The sequence below is a fragment of the Chenopodium album genome, chromosome 22 (assembly GCF_948465745.1).
Source record: "Chenopodium album chromosome 22, dcCheAlbu1.1, whole genome shotgun sequence".
Lineage (NCBI taxonomy): Eukaryota > Viridiplantae > Streptophyta > Magnoliopsida > Caryophyllales > Amaranthaceae > Chenopodium > Chenopodium album.
The window spans coordinates 36,837,505-36,858,831 of record NC_137855.1 but is presented as its reverse complement, the minus strand read 5'-3'; the positions used below and the strand labels follow the sequence as shown (position 1 = coordinate 36,858,831).

The window sequence follows — 21,327 nt, the reverse complement described above, 5'->3', positions numbered from 1 at the left end:
TAAAATAAAATAGTATTTAGAATTAAGTGTCATTTTCCTTGTAGAAACTCTGTTTCTGTCAAAGAAGTCGAATTTACCATGAAAATATAAAAGAATCCTTTAGTAGTATGCTTCCACATAAACCCTTAGCATATATTCTGAAGAAAATGTAGAGTTAAAGAAAAGCAAATAACCAAACAGCTCCTTCTCATCTGCTTCTTGTATTAGTTTTACCATTTTTTTCACCTTATATAATAATAATATTAAGACCCAAAAAAAAAAATGTGTGACATAATTTTATGTAAGTCCAATGTCCTAATCTCTCAAACAACTCTTATGTCAACTTCATAAACTATGGTCAAATATTCAAATATTATACTATATGTTATAAGCACAATTATATAAGATGCCTATTTGCTAAGCAAAGTTAGGTGATTGATAGGAACTTTGAACTACAACCCCATGAACTTTCCTTTACACAATTCCTATGTTTTTACATTCCATTGCATTACATACTCTCATTTTTGAGTCATTCCTACATGACTATTAGCAAGTAGAAAAACATCAAATTAAGTCTTTTCGGCGCGTTTAGCTTGTAAAGCTTTTATTATTAGCTTGGGTTAAACTATCTTTGTGTTTCTACCTATCTTGTATCATTTTGGTTAAGGTAATACTACAATTACAATGCAGCTTCACATTTCGCCGAGTTTAAGGCATGTAACTGTGTTTCCGGGCAAAGGAGTTAGAGAATTTATCAAAGTAAAAGCTGGTTCAAGGCGATTTTCGTATAGGATGGTGCTGTACTCGCTCTTGTTTTTCACATTCTTGTTGCGTTTTGTGTTTGTGATGACCGCGGTTGAAACAATTGATGGCCAAAGAAAATGTTCTTCTATAGGTAATTCATCTTTTCTTCCTTCTTGAAATAAAATTTTAGTAAGAAAAGTCTTACTTATTTGTATCTTTAGTTTAGAATCTGTCGAATATATGATGCTTTGCATACTTACAAAGGAAACATTGCTCGAAACATGTATCAAATTGGAGCGTTTTACCATTGCTCGAAAGTCGAAACATGTATAGACTAATAATTTTGGTTGCTTTGCATCTAAGTTTTATACAGTTATGCACTATAAGTCCAAAAAAACAAATTGAACAAACATGAATTTTTATCAGAGTACTTGTGTTTAGTCACTCTAAAATTTTAGCTATTCCAAGTCTTAAAAAACGGTGTATGATCGAATACTAAACATGTTTCAATGATTCAGGGTGCTTGGGAAAAAGATTGGCACCAAAAATTCTAGGAACATCTCCTTCAAGTGTAAGTTCCTTGACTTTTTTCGAAATTCTGTATGACTGTATCCTAATTAGTAGGTGTTGTTCTTTCCAAGCTTTTGAGTATTAAACGATTATACTTGTCTTCTACTTATTACAGGTCCCAGAAGTGTTGTATGAAGTATTTGAAGAACCAAGTAGTATTGTAAATGAGAAAAATCCGGGACCTGATATTCCTCAGTCACTAGAAGACTTTATGGCTGAAGTAAGAGAGAGCAGACCGGATGCCAGAACGTTTGCACTGAAGCTAAAAACAATGGTAGATCATAGCATACATCTAGTCAGATAAACGCGCATAATTTCCCTTCAAAAATATTCTGATTTATCAGTGGAAACAGTATAAATAAGCCTGCATTTCCTTTTACAGGTGAACTATCTTGAACAAAGGATGCGAACAGCTAAGATTCAGGAATACCTATACCGGCATGTAGCATCTAGTAGCATTCCAAAACAACTCTACTGCCTGACATTAAGGCTAGCCAATGAGCACAGCATGAATTCAGCTGCTCGTTTGCAGCTTCCAAATCCTGAGCAAGTCCCTTACCTTGTTGACAACTCGTTCTTCCACTTTGTTCTGGCCTCTGACAATGTTTTAGCAGCATCAGTTGTGGCCAACTCTCTCGTTCGTAATTCTCTCCATCCTGAGAGGGTTGTTTTGCACATCATCACCGATAAAAAGACCTTTGCGCCTATGCAGGCTTGGTTTTCCTTACATCCTCTGACACCTGCTGTCATTGAGGTCAAGGCATTGCACCAGTTTGAGTGGATTAGTAAAGGAAAAGTGCCTGTTTTGGAGGCCATGGAAAAGGATCAAATGGCTCGGTCACAATTCAGAGGCGGATCCCAAGCAATTGTGGCTAGTGATTCCGAAAGGCCTCATGTTATTGCTGCTAAGCTTCAGGCTATGAGTCCCAAATATAACTCCATCATGAATCACATCAGAATTCACCTCCCAGAGGTATAGTCAATTTATTATATAGAAATCGGCTTTATATGATCCTAACTATAGATAATATTCATTTCTTTCTTCATTTGACCATCTAAATTTATGTTAATTGTTCTTTGTTTCATGATTTCAGTTATTTCCAAGCCTGAATAAGGTTGTCTTCCTCGATGATGATATCGTGATACAAACTGATTTGTCACCCTTGTGGGACATTGATATGGATGGAAAGGTCAATGGAGCCGTACAAACTTGCAGTGGAGATGATAGATTTGTAATGTCAAAGAAACTAAAGAATTACTTGAACTTTTCTCATCCTTTGATCGCGAACAATTTTCAACCAGAGGAATGTGCTTGGGCTTATGGCATGAACATATTTGATTTAGAGGCTTGGAGGAAGTCTGACATTACTCAAACCTACTATCACTGGCTCCAACTGGTATATATTTCAGAAATACGATTTGTTATTAACATCAGTATTACTACATAATCTGCTAATATAATATTATGTACTGACATGATTATTTTTTTTTTAAACAGAACTTGAAATCAGACTTAAGTTTATGGCAGCTAGGAACATTACCACCGGGACTAATAGCATTCCATGGTCACGTTCAAATAATCGATCCCTTCTGGCATATGTTGGGTCTTGGATACCAAGAAAATACGAGTCTTGCAGAAGCTGAGAATGCCGGTGTCATCCATTTTAATGGGAGGGCAAAGCCTTGGCTTGATATAGCATTTCCACAACTTAGGCCATTGTGGGCTAAATATATCGATTTTTCTGATAAATTTATCAAAGGTTGTCATATCAGAGATTCATGAGAGTTCCTTTCAGAGGATGAACGGGTGAATGTTCTTGTACATGAGCTAGGGACACGCACAGAATTTTCGCCTATTCAAGAGGCCCTATAGAGCAAAATGCAAAATTTGGAGGCAGAACAAGAAAGAAGCTATAATCATGTACTTAAACAGAAGCCTCCTTAGATTAGGAGTTTTCTTTTCTGTGTATTCTCTCATCTTATATTCTTTCACTTCATAATATACTAATAATTTTGATGCATTTATTACAGAAAAAATGATACAAAATTGCAGTCATAATCAGATAAATCTAGCCTTAATTAGCTTGCTTTTTTCCTGTTACATTGGAAACTAAATCCTTCAAATATTTAGCTGTCTTAGTGATGGGTGAATTCACTGCCATCAGATTGTACAGAACATACTCTACTTCAGTAATCGAAGGCCGGGATTTGAATCTTGAAACCACCTTCAATTGATTTGCTTCACCCTCTTCTTCCACTAACACATTCCATTTCTCCCCACTCACAACGCCGTCTCTAACACACTTGAACACCACTCCTTTTCTCTTACTCAAAAGCCCTCTAACTTCCAATCCTAGGAATGCATAAAGCACATCAAATGAAGCTACAAAACCACTCAAATCACCAAAACTTTCCTCTTCCTCGAATGCCCATTTCGGGTTAAACAACACCAAAGGGCTTGGGTACAAACTATCACTAACTAATTTCATAACTGCCAATTGTGAAGAATTTGGCGCCAAAAATACTGCCACATCAGCAGAATTCAAAATTCTGTTATTAACTGTCATAGCAGAGCTAATTTCAATATGCTCAAAAAAACCAAATGGAAGGCCTTGAAAAACTGTTATCCCACTAGCCATTGAAGTGGGATTAGGCCAAACAAGTAAAACTCGAACCGGGGAGCTTCTTTTCTTGATTGGGAGGTCTTTTAAAACGTCGAAAGCGAGCTGGGTGAGAGACTCAGGGGAATCATCAATCAATGGTATTTCCACCCTAAATCTTGGTTGTTTTTCTTTCTTAATTTTTCCAGTGAGTTTGGGACTATTAAGAGGCTTTTGCAAGGCGGTCGAAAGGCTACTTTTGGCTTGGAGAATAGCTTCTTCTTTGGTAATTGGAGGTGAAGGGAAAGAAGTGTCAGAGATTGAACATTGAATGGACAAATTTTGGTGTTTTGGTGTGTTAAGAGGTTTCCTAGGCAAAAATGTTTGTAAGGAAACATGATTAGGGTGGTTTGAAAAGGATGGAGGAGAATGAGATTCGATTTTCGATTGCGAAAATGGAAGAGGAGAGCATGTTAACTTTGTTGTTTGAATAGGGAGTTTGAGCAAATTGGTAGCCATTAGAGATTGTTTATGATATTCAAGGGGTTGTTAATATCAATATGATCATATGAAAATGCAGCAATATATATAGAGGATAAGGTTGAGAGATATTCTGAGCCTCACAATTTATCCTTGATTTTCTGGGCCTTTCTTATGCAATTTGTGCCTATTAGTAGAATTTGGACTAAAAGAAACATGCCAAATTCTAGCCCATGGTGCATTTTTTAAGGAGAGAAAAAAGCTCATTCCCTTGGTGGTACAAAATTTATATTTAGGGATTTTAATAATGATATATTCCGTTAATGAAATAGTCCCTAACATAAAACATTTTTTTTCATCAATAAATAGTTGTTACGTTATTTCAACATCTCATGATTTAATTATGGGAAGTTCATGTACTTGGTATGTCACACTTGTGCACGGAAATTATTTATACTGCTCATGTTTGGCTAATTCCCATACTCAACAGTAACATTGATGCGTCATACAAATGTACAATAATAATATTAATCATAATGAAGTAGCAAAGTAGTACTATAGAGATGAAATACTCGAGTACACTCTCTATTCTTGTTTGATTGGTTTTAAACTTGTCTTATTAAAATAAAAAATACTCGTATAAATTTACTAGTACAATATATAGGTACTGATAGTCAAACTGTTGCACTAATGGAGTTATGTGTATAAGTTACAGGTCAGGTATAATCCTTACAACTTAAATTAACTTCTAAAACAAAACAACTCCGTAGCAATTGTGTAACACCAACCATGTGACTATGTGAGGCCTATTTTTCTTGGTTATTATCTTTTGGATTGGTTATTGTCTCATTAATCAATAATTCAATATATGTGACTACTCTAATTATGAGAATTCTATCTTTACATAATTACACAAAGTATAAGTAATACTTCGTATATCTTTATAGAGTATACGGATAATTTCAAATGTCTTTTCTTCCTTTTCACTTGGTTAACAAACATACTGTAGCAAAGAATCTATGTCTTGTATTCAATTACATATAAAAATAAATGTATACAAGTCTAATTTTGATGCTCGTTAGAGGTTAATTTTTTTATCCATTAATTCTCATATAAACAACTGAGTAAATGTATCCAAGTCTAAATTTGATGCTCGTTAGAGGTTACTTTTTTATCCATTAATTCATATAAACAACTGAGTAGTAAAAGGCCTTAGATACGCCTAAGCCTTTTAATAGTGTTGTGAAAATTTCATTATTAGTCATCAAATTTATTATTTTGAAATAAAGATCATTATATTAAAATTAAAGTTTATATATTCAATATAAAGTCAATTGCAACGTGTAACCTCGTGTCTACAAATCTACAATAAATCAATTATGTACTTATGAAACGAATCCACACATGGTTTTCCATTTATTTGCCACTTGGGCCCTGTTTAATTCGTCTTTTATTTGCTTACCTGAACTTATTTGATCTGTTCTGGTCTGATCTGATCTGTTCTGGCTTGATCTGATCTGATCTTATCTGAATGTCAGATTTGACCAAACTATGACCTTAAATATACGTTAATCTATACGGAAAAAAATATATCAAGTGGGATCTAGTTAGATTTGTAATAAGGCGTGTGTTTATTAATATGTGATTTTTCGAATTTTTTTAATTACGAAATTAAAGATATTTAGCGATAAAAAACTGCATATAAAACGATGATCTAATATTAACTTATTTTTTCTGATCCGATATGATCTGAACTTATTTTTTCTGATATAATCTGATCTGAACTTATTTTTTCTAAAATAAGTAAAAAAAAATAAGGTAAATAAGTAAAAAAAAAAAAATATTCTGAACTAAACAAGGCCTTTGTTTGGATTCTAATACTTCAAGTTCAGTCTAATTTGGCACCTTGGCGGTTGACGGTGCGAGCCAAGATTGACTAATTTATATTGGTCCAGTATTTTGGACATATTTGGCATAAACTTCAGTTCACTAGTATCGTTATCACATGCATTTAAATATTAAGAACTTTAAGACCAATTTTACTAATTCAAGACTACTTTATACGCACAATTTGGTTTCTTGCGTAGGCAACTTTTACGCGTGCTTACCAATAATTTGCTGCCATTTTACTTAGTCAGAATGTCCTCATCCTATAATGGAGCTTCAATGGCGATTCAATGAATCATCAAACCATACTTTTCAAAAAGACCCATGAAGATTGCATAATGTATGTTTCACCAAACATTAGAATTCCAACCAAAGCTTGTTCTTAGATAAAGTTATAAGCTTTCTAAATAATAATGTGAATAGCTATCATATACGAATATGACCATACGAGTAATTCATTGTTGTTTAGAGTGTTTTCGTGTTTTGACTTTTTTCATGTGATTAAACAGCCAAAATAAAAGTAAACACATCTGATACAAGAAAATCTAATAATACAAAACAGCAGATCTCTTACTAAAATGAGAATGTTGTTCAAGGCAACAACCACCTTTAAACATTGACTTTTGATAGCATTATCCTAATGTTGATTGTTTATCATATTAACAGCTAAGAGTTGGCAATTGACTAACATTGCATATAAAATCTTTGATGATACCAACTAGTCAAACCAGCTAAATAAAAAAGTCAACAACTTATTGCCAAATAAGACCACTGCCATGTATAACCAAAAAACAATAGCAGTTTAATAAAAGAACAGGAAACTGAACTGAACAAGCATTCCTTGGATAAACAAACACTTGTTTATCAAAGGGAAAACTTATTCCATGAAAGCAAGTGTTCTTGTCCTTCCAGAGGCCTTAAAAATTTTCATTAAGTCGCTTACATCCAAACAAATGAGACCTAGGTAAACCTGAGACTAGGAGTCAAGGGGAAAGAAGAACCGATTTACAAGATGGCTAAAACAGGGCAGCAATACTAATCAGGCATTTACAATTTCATTTTCAACCACCAGAAGCGGCATTTTCATTGAAGTTCCACTGTTAATTAACATACACATTCCACATTCCACATTCCATCAATGTAGTTTGTTAGTAGACTTCAGCACAAAAGTAGTGCACAGTCAAATGGCAAATTGACAAAGGACCCTGAAAAGAAGAGAAAAAAAAAGGAGGGAGGAGAAAATCAAGAGGTGATGATAGTAATCCTGAACAAAGAACTAACAACATATTCAATTAAGCCACTGGTGGGCGGAGCACATGATCCTGAGATGTATCGACTGAAGCTGGAGGCATAAACTGCCACATAGCAACTCCCGGGTATCCCATGAAGGGCACCAACTTGCCTCCTGGAGCTTGAGTTGGAGGAGCAAAAGCAGGGATAGCAGTTGGGGTGGGGAGATATCCTGGCTGGGTGTTCATGGTCTTCAACTGCTGCTCTAGCTTGTCCTTCTCAGCCTTCAGCCTTTGCTTCTCATCACGGAGTTCAACTTTCTCAATCTAAGGAGTGGAGGACAATAAACAAACTTAGTACCATATTGCAAAGATCTTATGAAGTTATAATGCTAAGCAAAAACGGATAGTCAACACAGACCTTCAATTCCTTTATCTTCTCCTGTAAATTCGAATTTGAGTCCTTCAACTTTTGGGCCTCACTCCTTAACTGTGTCACCATTCGAACAGCATCACTCAAAATGGCAGCCTTGTCAGTCTTGGGAGTTCTACCAGGTTCCAAAATTGCACCTAATTCCATAAACCTACACAAAGATGTAAAACGTTATTTCACTAACAAATGCAAAGCAACAAGTACCTATTGTGTATCCTGCTACAAGCAATTCTAATAAATAGCCGTATCTATAACCAGCACAAACCAATTAATCTGACAAACTTAAATAGAAGGAAGGAAAACTAACTTGTCATTAAGTCGGTCTCTACGTGCCTTCTCTCTGCAAGCTTTGGAGCTAGATGGAGCACATGATTCGGATCTTCCCCTGTAATAGGGAACATGATATGATTTACTAACATTACCAATAAAAACATACCTCACCACAACAACATTCCCTCAGTGCCTCACACAAGGCGCCCAATGCACAAATGAAGTGAGTTCTTGGGAATATAAATTGAATATGATTGAAAAGTGCTGTAGTATTGTAGTATGATTAAATATCATTTAAGCCCTACCACATTATGTAAGTTGATACTCGATTATTATTTATTAATCAAAATAAAAGCCACTTTTCATGTCTTGTCAGTAAACAAGACGGCAGTAAACTGAAAGCAGGACCAAAAATTAACAAGGCCACAATCTCTCACAAGCTCACAATCCAAGAACAAAGATTCTGCTAGTTTGATTCATTCTTAATCTCTCCAACTTAGCACATTTTGGATATATCTTCTAAAAACAATGTCACATAACTCTATTGAACTTTTTTTAGGCCAAAATCAGTAGAGCAGAATTAAATAATAAAGGTCCAAGAATAAAGATTACCAAACTAAATAGAAAGAAGATAAAGCATACCTCTTTTTTGAGTTGTTCTCCTTGGGGGCATCTGAATCACCATAAGTTCCATCAATGTCCGCACTGAGATAAACAAGGAGCAAGCATAAGAAAACACTGATTTCTGTATTGACATTAGAGAGCGTGACCCCAAGAATACTTAACAAAAATATTGAAAAAATTATGAGTTTATTGCAATCAGTTGTGTCATGCTTGCATAGAACACCAAAAACAAAAGAAATGAACTAATTACACCAAGGTTTCAGCATTAAATTAGTACAAGGAAAATTTCATCCCAGTACAGAAGCCCAACTCATCCCAATATTAAGCTCTTCATCCTGGCTTAAGAAGTGCACAATGGAATCCTTAAATTTTAACTCCATAATCCATACATCAAAGCAATAACAAGGATTTCCTACAACTTAGCCATATGAACAAATTTTTAGACATCGTAAACACACAACGTGTTTCACCTCCATAATCCCATCAATAATTGATAATCCTCACCTAATTTCTTGGATCCTGGTATACGATCTCCTCCAAACAACTCCACGTGTTTTACTCAAACATTTACTTGTTCAGCAATGCACTTCATAAAATATATTGATGGCTTCTTCCTATATTACCAACTCACAAAATGTATGAAGTATCACCTCAAATTCGAACAAGAGGCGGTGGATATATATTGAGATGGAGCCACAACTCACGACTCACTAGTATTAATGAACTGCTACACTAATCCAAAGAATACACAAAACACCAAAAGGCTTCAAACATCTATCTTTCATTGATGCATTAAGAAAAAACAACTTTATACAATAATGTTTAATCAAATCATTATCTACACTGACACTAATTATATGCACGTTGTAAATTCAACAAAAGCACATGAAAAATCGAAAAATAATTCGAAAATTCACAAACCCTAATCATATATTCACCAGATTCCAACAGAGGAAAGGCGAATCCAAAAATTCAATAAAAAGAGCAAAATCAAATAAAAATAAAAACCCATATAATTCATTCCCAATTAAATAATGGGTAATTCACAAATTCCCCAAAAATATAATTTTCAGCCACATAATTCACAAAATCATCAAGTGGGGTCAAAATTGAAAACCCTAACCTCACAAAAAATTCACATGAGTATCCCCCAAAAATTAAATTACGAGCAACACAAAATAAAGGGAAATTACCTGACATTAAATGGAACATTCAAAGCTTGCTGCAATTGACAATTATTGAAGGCAGAATTAGGGGCAGAAAAGTTACAATCAGGAACAGAGATCTGAATATCATCTATATAAGAATAATCATACAACCAATTAGGGTTTTCATGGGAAACCATCTCCGGTAAAATTGCCGGGAAATTCCGGGAAAAATTGGGTCGGAATTTTCCGGCGAGATTAGAGAGAGAAAGAGAGGGATTTTCGGGGGTATGGTAGAGAGAGAAAGCGGTGGAAGAGGAGGGTATATTTTTCTTTTATTTTTAATAAAATACAACTGTTTTTATTTTTTGTAGTTTTTTGGAAGTGTCAAAAAAAGAGGGTGAGAATCTGTGACAATTTGATAAAAAGAGTGAAAATTTTTGGACGAATTGTTTTTTTTGGGGATTCCAAGAAGCATCAACCAATAATCAATGATTTCACTATCTTAAAAAAGAGGAACCTTCTTTCTTCTTTGGGTGTGATTGTGTGAGCGTGTTCTACTCATGTACATGGGCTTAACTAACCCAACCTATCAATTTTACATCCCTATCATCCTCTCCACACGTAGCGTCATAGTTAAAAGTAGATGCGGTAAATAGGTCGTTTATATTCGATAACCGGATATATTCATTTAAAATGGGTTGTAGTCGGTGAGAAGGGTTTTGGGTTTACGGGTTAGGTGCATTTGAATACAAGTCTATTTCGGGTTCGATTAGGTCAATTTCAAGTTTGTTGATGATAAACTTACTATAACAAATCAATTCAGCTGTATATGATATCATTCAAGATGTAGCGATTTCAATTCAAGTTCCATTCATTTTGTTTCGAGGTTAAGTCAGGTCAATTTTATTTCGTGCAAGTCTTATGTCATCCACTTTTCATTTGGTTGGGGTTTAATGTATTCAATATATGATGATTTAGTTTTGTTATATATAGTCTATTGAAATTGCAAAAATGATCCGATGTGAATTTTTGGACCTATGTATACACATTTGATGACCCTAATCTTGAATTGCACTTGACTTAAGCATAATAAATCTTAAAATTGGTCTATATTGTGATAAGATCTTTGATAATAAACTTGAAAGTAATATGAATTAAATTAACTGACCAAACTCAAACAGGTAAATTGAACGATTCTATTTCTCTCCTAACTAAAAGTTCACAAATTAAACCTAGCTAGCCAATAAACACTAAACAACTAAAAGTTAAGGAAAATTCTAATCATATGGATTCGACTTGCTTTTACTTGTATATAGCCAGAGGTGTCAATTCGGGTGTTCGAATCGGGTCTGTGAATATAGGTCAGATTGAGTCTATTTCAAACTTGAATCACGCTAAATTATTGTGTCCATACAGATCGAAAACAAAATTAGGTATTTTTTAATGTTTGATTTCGGATCGGGTGAGACTTGGCACCTCTATATATATAACCCATGTCACTTCTACTATTCCACCGTTAATAAGCCCATATCTTTGTATGAAACTATGAATAACTTTTTAAAATATTGTTATATGTGACATATGATTGTATGTCTTGTTGAGATAGGGTTACATATGCAATATCTTGCAGTGTGACATATGGTTGTATATCTTGTTGGGAGAGGATCGTTACATATGCAATGTGTTGCACCACAATGGATATGCAAATAAGGTATCTTAAAATCCTTTATGCATTTAACCCAAATGCTTTGGGTTTGAACAAGTTTTGATAGACTTGAACCCAAAATTACTTAACCAGAGATTAACCAAAAGTCAAATCATCATATTCAAAACCCAATCTAATCAATCCATATATATTACAAAATAATATAAGATATGTGTATCATTATAAGTATATACTTTAATAAGGAGGAGGTAAGTTTTAACTTGTTTAGGTCTATTCCCAATTTCGCATATCCAAAATTCTTAACTATACTGATATTACAAAACCAAATGATACTCCAAGTTATTACGTGCGTATATTGAATCGATAACTAATATGCTTTGACTCTTTGAGGTCAACTGCAATTAGATCAATCATAATTGAGTTATCATTTTGAGTACAACTTAGGGTCTGTTCTATTCAGATTATTTTCAATTCGATTCTTAATTTTCTCCTCTCTTAAAATATTCAGTTCAGTTCAGTTCAGCTCAGCTTAGTTTAGTCAATCAGAATAGGCCCTTAGTCCAAATCAGATAATTTGATTTGATTGATCGGCTACAGATCAATTTTATTCTCCTATAGGAATATAGAAGTTGCATTTGTACACAAAACACCCTCTATAACTTCTTACACTCTTATTATCTTATAGGAATATAGAAGTTGCATTTGTAGACAAAACACCTATATGACTTCTTACACTCGATCTTATTATCTTATAGGAATATCGAAGTTGCATTTGTACACAAAACACCTCTATGATGACTTCTTACACTTTGTCTTAATGTCATCGTTTGAGAAAAATCTTTGAAGTGGAGCCTAATATAATTTCATCCGTTCAAACATAACCTTGTTGTAAGATTATTTCCTTTTCCCTAGCTAGCTAATAAGAGAATGAAAGGGTCGGACTATGTTAAAAGGATGTAAAGAGCCATAGAATAATCATGTAGGGACAATAATACAAGTAAGTGCATATTTACTCTTTTTGAATTAGAGTTGAAAAACAAATAATGAAAATAAAAGGATAACGCAATGCAAGCTGAAAATTTAGTCACGCACAAAATATAAAGAAAGTTATTGGCAATCAAATGATTATATTAATACAAAAAGGGTGATGGTTATTTATCTATGCGATTTAGTGGATAAACGTATGTGTGTCTCACATACATCCTTTTCTTTTGATTGTTACTATTTTATGTGCACAAGTTCTCTTAGCATGTATGTGGTCCATTTAAATTGGAACTTGATTCTTCTTTACTTAAGTTGCCAAGACTTGTTTCAAGTTGCAGTCAAATAGTAAATCAAATTATGCATTTTTTTGGATATATATATATATATATATATATATATATATATATATATATATATATATATATATATGATCGACTAGGTTTTTTAACGGGTCCGTTATTTAAAACAACATGTATTAGAGAGCTAGAATGAGAATATGTTATAAGACTTATAACATGAATTTATGTTTGGATTGTCTGCGCTAAAGTACAAACTACCTCTCCTTTATTTATTCTTGAAAACAATAATGATTTCATATTAAATGTTATAATAAATAACACGGCTTTCTATAGAAGGAAAACTCAACCAAAAGTTTAAACTGATGGTTGAAGTCTATGATTGGTTCATTTATATATCTATCACTTTTGATCAATCGGCTCAAAATAGCCAAGAAGATATGAAAATGACTATAATTAACATGTAAGTTTAAAACTCGAACTCGTTTCTAATATTTGTTTAGGAATAATACAATTTAGGAACTAACCTCAGGCCCCAGGTATGGGATTGAAAGACCAAAAGAATGGGTGTGTTTGGCTTATTCCAAACATGCATGTATAAATAAATAAAGAAAAGATAGAAGGGCACCATGAGAATTTTGTTATTACAAGGAACATTAACTAATCAATTATCATCAATAATTGTTATTGGTGTAGGTGTAGCAAGACACCGATGTTGGTTTCCTTTGCCGATTTCTCTATCAATAATTTAGATGTGATAGAGTATATAGATCAATGTTGAGCTTCAACTATCGACTATATCTTTTGGTGGAGTTGATACACTAACAATGATTTATTAAGGAATTCAATGTATTAATTTTAAGAAAGACATGGATAATTTTTTCTATAGATTACCATTTGACAATTAGTAAAGTCACGATTCTTCTACTTTGTCCTTCATTAAAATATCTATAATATGCTGATCTAGCTCAAGCAAGATCACAATTTTCAATAGAAATTAATGTTAATTATTCCAAGGGAAAGGAAAGAAAATAAAAGTAAACTTATCCAAATCAAACTGCCAAACAGTGCTAAAAAGTTGAAATTACGTTGAAAGAATTTACTTAGAATTGAAAAGACCTGTAATGGGGAACAACTTCTTTTGATATGATCCTTTATGTTACATGGAGCTATCTTATATATTCTTCTTTGTAATTGACCCTTGAAGATTTTATTTGTCCTTTGAAAACCATCCTTTTTTAGCTGGTGTGTTTATTTGTCTAATCGCCATCAATCTTTAAAAGGAGCTCCTCCTCATATATGTGACAAATACTAAATGTACTTGTTTAGTGGCTTCATATGTTTTAGGTTTATCACACACAGAGATAGATGTATATATAATACCGTCAATGAGCTTTTGACTTAGTGGTTAAGACGTACTGAGGGTCTATGTACGATAGTTTACGACTTTAAATCCCCCCTTTTGTAATTTGTATTGCCCTACAGCTCATTCACACCAAAAAAAAAAAAAAAAAAAAAATGAATACTTTTTTTTTTTTTGGAAAGAAAGAAGAGATATATATACATAATACACATTTTTTTGAGATAAAACACACGAGTGGAAAAAGTTGTCACATATTTTTACCTAGTAATGATTTGTGTTCGATATTAATTATTTGAGTGATAAGAATAGCTTACTTATTATAAGAGTCAAGTTTGAGTAACTCTTATGTAAACTTAATTTCATATATATATATATATATATATATATATATATATATATATATATATATATATATATATATATATATATATATATATATATAAATATATATAATGTATTATAATTGTTAATATTATATCAATTAAAACTTTATGCTGATGGTTAAAAAGCTCTTATTGACGGAGTTGTTTGGCACCTCGATGTCGACTCTATGATTGATTTATATATACTTTATCGATAATCAACTTGTTGTAGTAGTTGATAGATTGAACATGGGAATTTTCTATATGGGGGTTGATATATGGGCCAGTATGTAAACTATTATCTTGAAAGTGCAAAGCATTAGTAGATGAATTAGAAATTGATTGGGAGTATATCAATTTATAAATATTACTAAAGTAACAACCGCTGACATCATTACTTTTTTAAAATTATACACGTGTCATCTTCTCATTCATTTTTTTCCCGCCTAAACTTTTTTTCCTTTCATGTTATTTTTTTATTAATAAAATCTAAATACTGATGCAAAGTAGTTTAATACAGTACATTAAACTTTTTAGTTTTCAATACATTTTCTTTTAAAAATCTTAAGGAAAACAAATATCAACCTTTTATATATGTGATTACTCCATCTAATTACAAAGTACGCAAAATTTTATTGTAGACATGAATTTTCTTTTGTTTATATTATTTTAATTTTTATAGTTTGGTTTATGTTAAAGATTTTACATATTTTGACTGATATGTCTTTGAAGATTACACAATTATAAATTCTTTTATTATATCCGTGCATTGCACGGGAGTTCATCTAGTAAGGGAGTATACCAAATACCAATAGACTTGCACAAGTGAACAAGACTCGGCTGGATAAAGCTACAACTCTTGTGGGTTAATTAGCTCTTTAGCTTGTCCACTACAACCAACCTCATTCTCCCATCATCAAAAAGGTTGGCATGGCCTTTATTCCCATCTTCTTTGCTACATTACCAAATTAGCCATTCAATGAAACAATATACTTCGTATATATAATCTACCTCCACATTCATACAACAAAATTTTGACGATTTGATCCATCTTTCGAATTCAAAATATGGGAGGTTTTATAAAAGGTGTAGATAATTAATCTCTAGTCGTCGAAGCTAGATTAAATTAAGAGCCTACAATTTTGGATCCGACCAGACTTAACACACTTAGTGATCAGTTATCATATGCAGGCATTATTTACTAGTACCTACAAAGGCTACAATGACATTTACCTAAAGTGTATCAAAATTATAGTGTAAAATTAAACTCATTCATGGCTTTTTCATATTTTAAAACTTTGTCAAGTAATCAAACTCTAATCATTTGGCAAATACATCATCTAATTCTGTTATCAGATTAATCGAAAACAAAACAGAAAGAAGAACACAGAGATTTATTTGCTGTCATAGCTCTATTCGTAGAATCTTTGAGCTCTAGCACTAGAACTAAACTCCATTGATGTGTATGAAGAATTACAGAGAGAGTTCCTTGTGTTTATTACAATGAATTGAATGAATAAGAAAAGCAGAGAAAACGAGCTTTTATACTAAGCTACTGTAGCTCTAACTAACTAAAACAAGTAATAAAAACATGACTTAATATTCCAACTACCAGGTGCTGACGTGGCAAGTTGTTATATTTCACATCCCCCCTCAAGCTTGGGATGGAGTAAACATGCCAAGCTTGGACTTCAAAAGATTGAACTGAGGTGAAGGAAGCACCTTGGTCATTATATCAGCTAGATGAGAACCTGTAGTAAATAGATCAGTTGAATCAAACCTTCAAGCACTTTATCCTTTGTAAAATGACAGTCAATGTCAATGTGCTTGGTGCGCTCATGGAACACAGGATTCCTAGCTATGTGGATAGCTGATTGATTATCACAATGAAGGGTAACAGGCTTTAAATCTGTAATACCAAGTTCTTCAAGAATTCTGACCAACCATGCAACCTCAGAAGAAGCAGAGGCCATAGCTCTGTATCCTGCCTCAGATGAAGACTTAGAAGTTGTAGCCTGCTTCTTAGATTTCCAGCTTATAGGAAAGCAACCCAACATCATAACATACCCAGTAATAGATCTCCTAGAATCCACACATGCTGCCCAGTCTGAATCACAAAAAGCTTGGAGTTTTAGATCAAGACCACCCTTGAAAATAATACCTTGACCAATTGTAGCAGCAACATAATTCAGAGTATGGTTCAAAGCTTGCAAATGAGAATCCCTGGGAGACTGAATGAACTGACTCAGATTATGGACAGTGAATGCTAAGTCTGGTCTTGTATTAGTCAAAAAATTTAATTTCCCAACCATCTTCCTGTAATAGACTGGATCATCCAAAAGAGATCCCAAATCTGCCTGAAGCTTAGTGTTCAATGGAAGGGGAGTAGACACAGACTTGAAAGAAACTAAGTCACTATCATCTAGTAATTCCCTTGTGAACTTAGCTTGAGACATAGTTGTACCAACTGCAGAATAACCAATTTCCATTCCCAGAAAATAACTGAGATGCCCCAAATCCTTTATACTGAAGGTAGTATGAAGATGAGTCTTCAAAGACTGTATCTGACCCAAATCATTCCCAGTTATTATCACATCATCAACATACACGGCTGTGATTGTAACCTGAGACCCAGATAACTTCAAGAATAATGAGTAATCATTCTTTGATTGAACAAATCCCAAAACCTTCAATTCTGCAACCAATTTTTCAAACCACTGTCTGCTGGCTTGTTTTAAACCATATAGAGATTTTCTCAGTTTACAAACCTTATTGTTAGAATTAGGAACACCCTCAGACAGCTTCATATAAACCTCTTCATGTAAGTCTCCATGTAGGAAAGCATTATTTACATCAAGTTGGAAAATAGTCCAACCATGATGAGTAGCAATGGCTATAATGCTTCTAACAGTTGCCATTTTGACAACAGGAGAGAAAGTCTCCTCAAAATCAATCCCATACTTCTGGTTGTAGCCCTTAGCTACTAATCTAGCTTTAAACCTCTCTATAGTGCCATCCTTCTTGAGTTTAATCTTGAAAACCCATTTGCACCCTATAGCCTTTTTACCTTTAGGTAAATCAACCAAATCCCAAGTTTTATTATCCTCAAGAGCTTTCAACTCCTTATCCATAGCAATCACCCAATTTGTATCAGTTGCAGCCTCTTTATAAGACAATGGTTCTTTCATAGAAGTGGTTTTAGTAATTAAGGCTTTATGTTCCAAAGAAAAATCTGTATATGAAACCAGATTACACCAATGGTCAGAAAGAACATGAACAACAACACCACAAACATACTTACTCATCCAACTAGGAGCTTTCCTAGGCCTGTCAGAATGTCTTATAGGTATGCTGACAGAAGAGCTTGGACCAGAATTTGGAACAGAATTTTGAGGTGATGATGAGGTGTCAAAATGATTGGACACATCAACAACAGTATTAGGTTGAATTTGAGATGGAATTTGTATTTGGTCTGAGGTGTGAAAAACATCAGGATACTTAAAATCAATGACAGATGGGAAAGGTGTATGAACAGGAAGAAAAAATGGAAAAGGAGGAGAAGATTGATTAAAATGAAATGGGAAGTGTTTTTCATGAAATACCACATCTCTAGAAACACTAATCCTCTTGGTAGCAAAATTCAGAACTTTATAACCCTTTTGAGTTGGTGAATACCCCACAAAAACACACATATCAGCCCTGGCATCCAACTTTGTCCTGTTCTGTTTTGAAGTTGAAACATAGCACAGACACCCAAAAGTCCTTAGATGGTCATTAACTGGTTTAGTACCATGTAACCTCTCATAAGGTGTAATATTATCCAAGGAGACAGATGGCATCCTATTAATCAAATATGCTGCACATAAAACACATTCACCCCAATATTGCACTGGCAGTTTAGACTGAAAATATAGAGCTCTGCCTACTTCAAGCAAATGCTTGTGCTTCCTCTCAACAATTCCATTTTGTTGAGGGGTATCACTACAGCTGGTCTGATGTAAAATACCCTTAGTAGTATATAAACTCAGAATTCTGCCTTCACACAACTCCTTTGCATTGTCAGACCTAAGAATCTTAATAGAAGTACTAAACTGATTCTCAACAAAAACAACAAATCTGAACAAAATATCCACTGAATCAAGCTTTGATTTCATTAAATGAACCCAAACAGTTCTAGTGTAATCATCCACAATTGTCAGAAACATATTACATTTATCATATGTAATTGACTTATATGGTCCCCACACATCTACATGAATTAACTCAAAAGGTTTAGTAGTCTTGATACTACTATGAGGAAAAGACTTTCTATGTTGTCTAGCTGCAGGGCAAATATTACAAATTATATCATCTGCCAATCTAGAACAATCAACTTTATTCTATACTAGATTTAACTTGTTAAAAGGAATATGACCTAATCTTAGATGTAGTAACTTGGCCTGTTCTACAGAAGCCATACTAGCAGCATTAACAACTGGAGTTCTTGTGTCTGAAATCCTTCCATTATCTCCAACAAAATACAGACCATTTCCAACTCTACCAAGAACAAGAGAAGGAGTCAAGTTGTGTTGATCCTGAACAACACAACTGTCAGTAGTGAATTGCACAGTACATTGACCATCTTGACACAATTTATGAACTAAGATGAGATTAAACTCAAAACATGGAACATATAACACATTCTTCAAAACTAATCCATTGACCAATTTAACAGTCCCAACATGTGTTACTTTCACCTTAGTTCCATCAGGTATAGTAATGTAATTATCTAGATCATGATTCACCTTATAGTTATCAAACAAATCTAGTCTATGACACATATGATCACTTGCACCACTGTCAACAATCCAACCACTACTATAAGAAGAAGATAAGAGGCAGTAGTTACCTGCAAACATAGCTGTTCCATTTGTATTGTCTGCATTCTGCTTGCTCAAGAATGCCTTGAACTGCTGATATTCTTCAAGTGTCAAACTAGGCACTCCATTTGAACTAGTCATAGTAGACTGTTCAGAGAACTGATTATAATTCTCCTTGTTATCTTCTGAATATGTGTCAGCCAGGTTAGCAAACTTCCTTTCTTGAGGTTGTTGCTGAGATCCTTTATAACCTGGTGGATAACCCCTTAACTTGAAACATCTTTCCATGTTGTGTCCTGTCATCTTACAGTGATCACAATAGTAGTTTATAGTTCTCTTGTATCCAGAATTCTTATTGAAACTGTTTTGCTGATATCCTCTTCCATATGACCCACCAGAATTCCTATTAGCAAATTGATTCCTGTCATCAAACCTCCTTCTGTCTGCAGCAAAAGCAATTGAATCAACTGTTCTCTGATTCATAGTGCTAAGAGACCTGTGTTTCTCTTCTTGCAACACCATTCTGTATGCTTGGGCTAGAGTAGGCAAGCTTGGCATCATGAGAATATTAGTCCTCACATTAGCATAGTTTGTTGTTAACTTCATCAGAAACACCATCAATCTCTGATCCTGCTGAAGTTTGAGATACTTCTGTCCCAAAGAACAGGTACAGTTGTTGCAAGTACATGTTGGTAAAGGACAAAGATTGTCCAATTCATCCCATAATTTCTTGAGTTGGTTATAATACTCAGAGATTGAGGAATCATCTTGATTAACACTTAACACTTCTTGCTAAATAGCATACAATTGAGCTGAAGATGCTTGCCCAAACCTTTCTTCCAGATCCACCCATATTTCTCTTGCTGTATCAACAAATAATATACTCCCAGTAATCTGAGGATCCAAAACGGCAATAATCCATTACACCTATTCCAAGCCTTAAAAGTTGCATCAGTTGCATCTGGTTTAGGTAAAGAACCATCAATAAAACCCATTTTGTTCTTAGCTGTTAAACCAATCACCATTGATCTTTTCCAATTCCCATAACTTGTACCATCAAAAACATTCGAAATAAGCTTTAATCCAGTAAAATCAGATGGATGCAAAAAATATGGACTAGATGGATCTTGACTAACATCTCTTGCAGATTCTTGCGCCATTTTAATCAAATCAAATTAATACCCAGAAAATCCAACTATTACCCAGAATTCAAGAATCACTTTCAACAATTCTTAGCAAGAAGAAAAACACAAATTCGCACAAATTTGAATCAAGCAGCACGAAAATTTCCCAGAAAAACCAAAGAATCAATCAATCAAAAATTTCAGCATCAAACGCACCAAATCAAACAATTGGGTCACAGGAAACAGAGAACAGAAACAAGAATTCGGGAAAAACTCACTAAACCAAGGAAGAAGAATCAGCTGCATAAAACTCCATGAAAATTGCTCAGAAAAACTCGATTGCAAATACCCGCTCTGATACCATGTTATCAGATTAATCGAAAACAAAACAGAAAGAAGAACACAGAGATTTATTTGCTGTCATAGCTCTATCCGTAGAATCTTTGAGCTCTAGCACTAGAACTAAACTCCATTGATGTGTATGAAGAATTACAAAGAGAGTTCCTTGTGTTTATTACAATGAATTGAATTAATAAGAAAAGCTGAGAAAACGAGCTTTTATACTAAGCTACTGTAGCTCTAACTAACTAAAACAAGTAATTAAAAACATGACTTGATATTCCAACTACCAGGTGCTGACGTGGCAAGTTGTTATATTTCACAAATTCTAAGTAATTAATGCTTAAGTGTAGGGAATATTTCAAGCATT

General features: G+C 33.8%; 4 protein-coding genes across 4 annotated transcripts; 1 reads left to right on the top strand and 3 right to left on the bottom strand.

The window, feature by feature from the left end:
* Positions 1-452: 452 nt before the first annotated feature.
* On the top strand, positions 453-3,165 carry LOC145604788 (putative galacturonosyltransferase 12). The gene is made up of 6 exons (XM_081660740.1): positions 453-874; positions 1,242-1,294; positions 1,409-1,567; positions 1,676-2,266; positions 2,388-2,690; positions 2,792-3,165. The coding sequence occupies exons 1-6, from the start codon at positions 664-666 to the stop codon at positions 3,074-3,076; spliced, it is 1,602 nt and encodes a 533-aa protein (XP_081516866.1). The 5' UTR covers positions 453-663; the 3' UTR covers positions 3,077-3,165.
* A 130-nt stretch (positions 3,166-3,295) lies between these two features.
* Positions 3,296-4,439, bottom strand: LOC145604787 (uncharacterized). The gene has a single exon (XM_081660739.1). The coding sequence runs from the start codon at positions 4,410-4,412 to the stop codon at positions 3,369-3,371; it is 1,044 nt and encodes a 347-aa protein (XP_081516865.1). The 5' UTR covers positions 4,413-4,439; the 3' UTR covers positions 3,296-3,368.
* Positions 4,440-6,992: 2,553 nt separating this feature from the next.
* Positions 6,993-10,405, bottom strand: LOC145604606 (transcription factor ILR3-like). Its single transcript, XM_081660506.1, has 5 exons — positions 10,010-10,405; positions 8,835-8,897; positions 8,230-8,307; positions 7,911-8,073; positions 6,993-7,816 (listed from the first exon to the last, which is right to left on the bottom strand). The coding sequence occupies exons 1-5, from the start codon at positions 10,159-10,161 to the stop codon at positions 7,553-7,555; spliced, it is 720 nt and encodes a 239-aa protein (XP_081516632.1). The 5' UTR covers positions 10,162-10,405; the 3' UTR covers positions 6,993-7,552.
* Positions 10,406-19,014: 8,609 nt separating this feature from the next.
* Positions 19,015-20,654, bottom strand: LOC145604311 (uncharacterized). Its single transcript, XM_081660231.1, has 2 exons — positions 20,379-20,654; positions 19,015-20,286 (listed from the first exon to the last, which is right to left on the bottom strand). The coding sequence occupies exons 1-2, from the start codon at positions 20,652-20,654 to the stop codon at positions 19,015-19,017; spliced, it is 1,548 nt and encodes a 515-aa protein (XP_081516357.1).
* Between the last annotated feature and the right edge of the window lie 673 nt (positions 20,655-21,327).

Coding starts and splice junctions, on each gene's coding strand:
- LOC145604788 (XM_081660740.1), top strand. CDS start 664: ATGCAGCTTCACATTTCGCCGAGTTTAAGGCATGTAACTGTGTTTCCG. Junction 1,295..1,408: donor TAGGAACATCTCCTTCAAGT/GTAAGTTCCTTG, acceptor TACTTATTACAG/GTCCCAGAAGTGTTGTATGA. Junction 2,267..2,387: donor TCAGAATTCACCTCCCAGAG/GTATAGTCAATT, acceptor TCATGATTTCAG/TTATTTCCAAGCCTGAATAA.
- LOC145604787 (XM_081660739.1), bottom strand. CDS start 4,412: ATGGCTACCAATTTGCTCAAACTCCCTATTCAAACAACAAAGTTAACA.
- LOC145604606 (XM_081660506.1), bottom strand. CDS start 10,161: ATGGTTTCCCATGAAAACCCTAATTGGTTGTATGATTATTCTTATATA. Junction 8,308..8,834: donor GAGAACAACTCAAAAAAGAG/GTATGCTTTATC, acceptor TCCCTATTACAG/GGGAAGATCCGAATCATGTG. Junction 8,074..8,229: donor AGAGACCGACTTAATGACAA/GTTAGTTTTCCT, acceptor ATCTTTGTGTAG/GTTTATGGAATTAGGTGCAA.
- LOC145604311 (XM_081660231.1), bottom strand. CDS start 20,654: ATGGCGCAAGAATCTGCAAGAGATGTTAGTCAAGATCCATCTAGTCCA. Junction 20,287..20,378: donor GGATCCTCAGATTACTGGGA/GTATATTATTTG, acceptor TATGCTATTTAG/CAAGAAGTGTTAAGTGTTAA.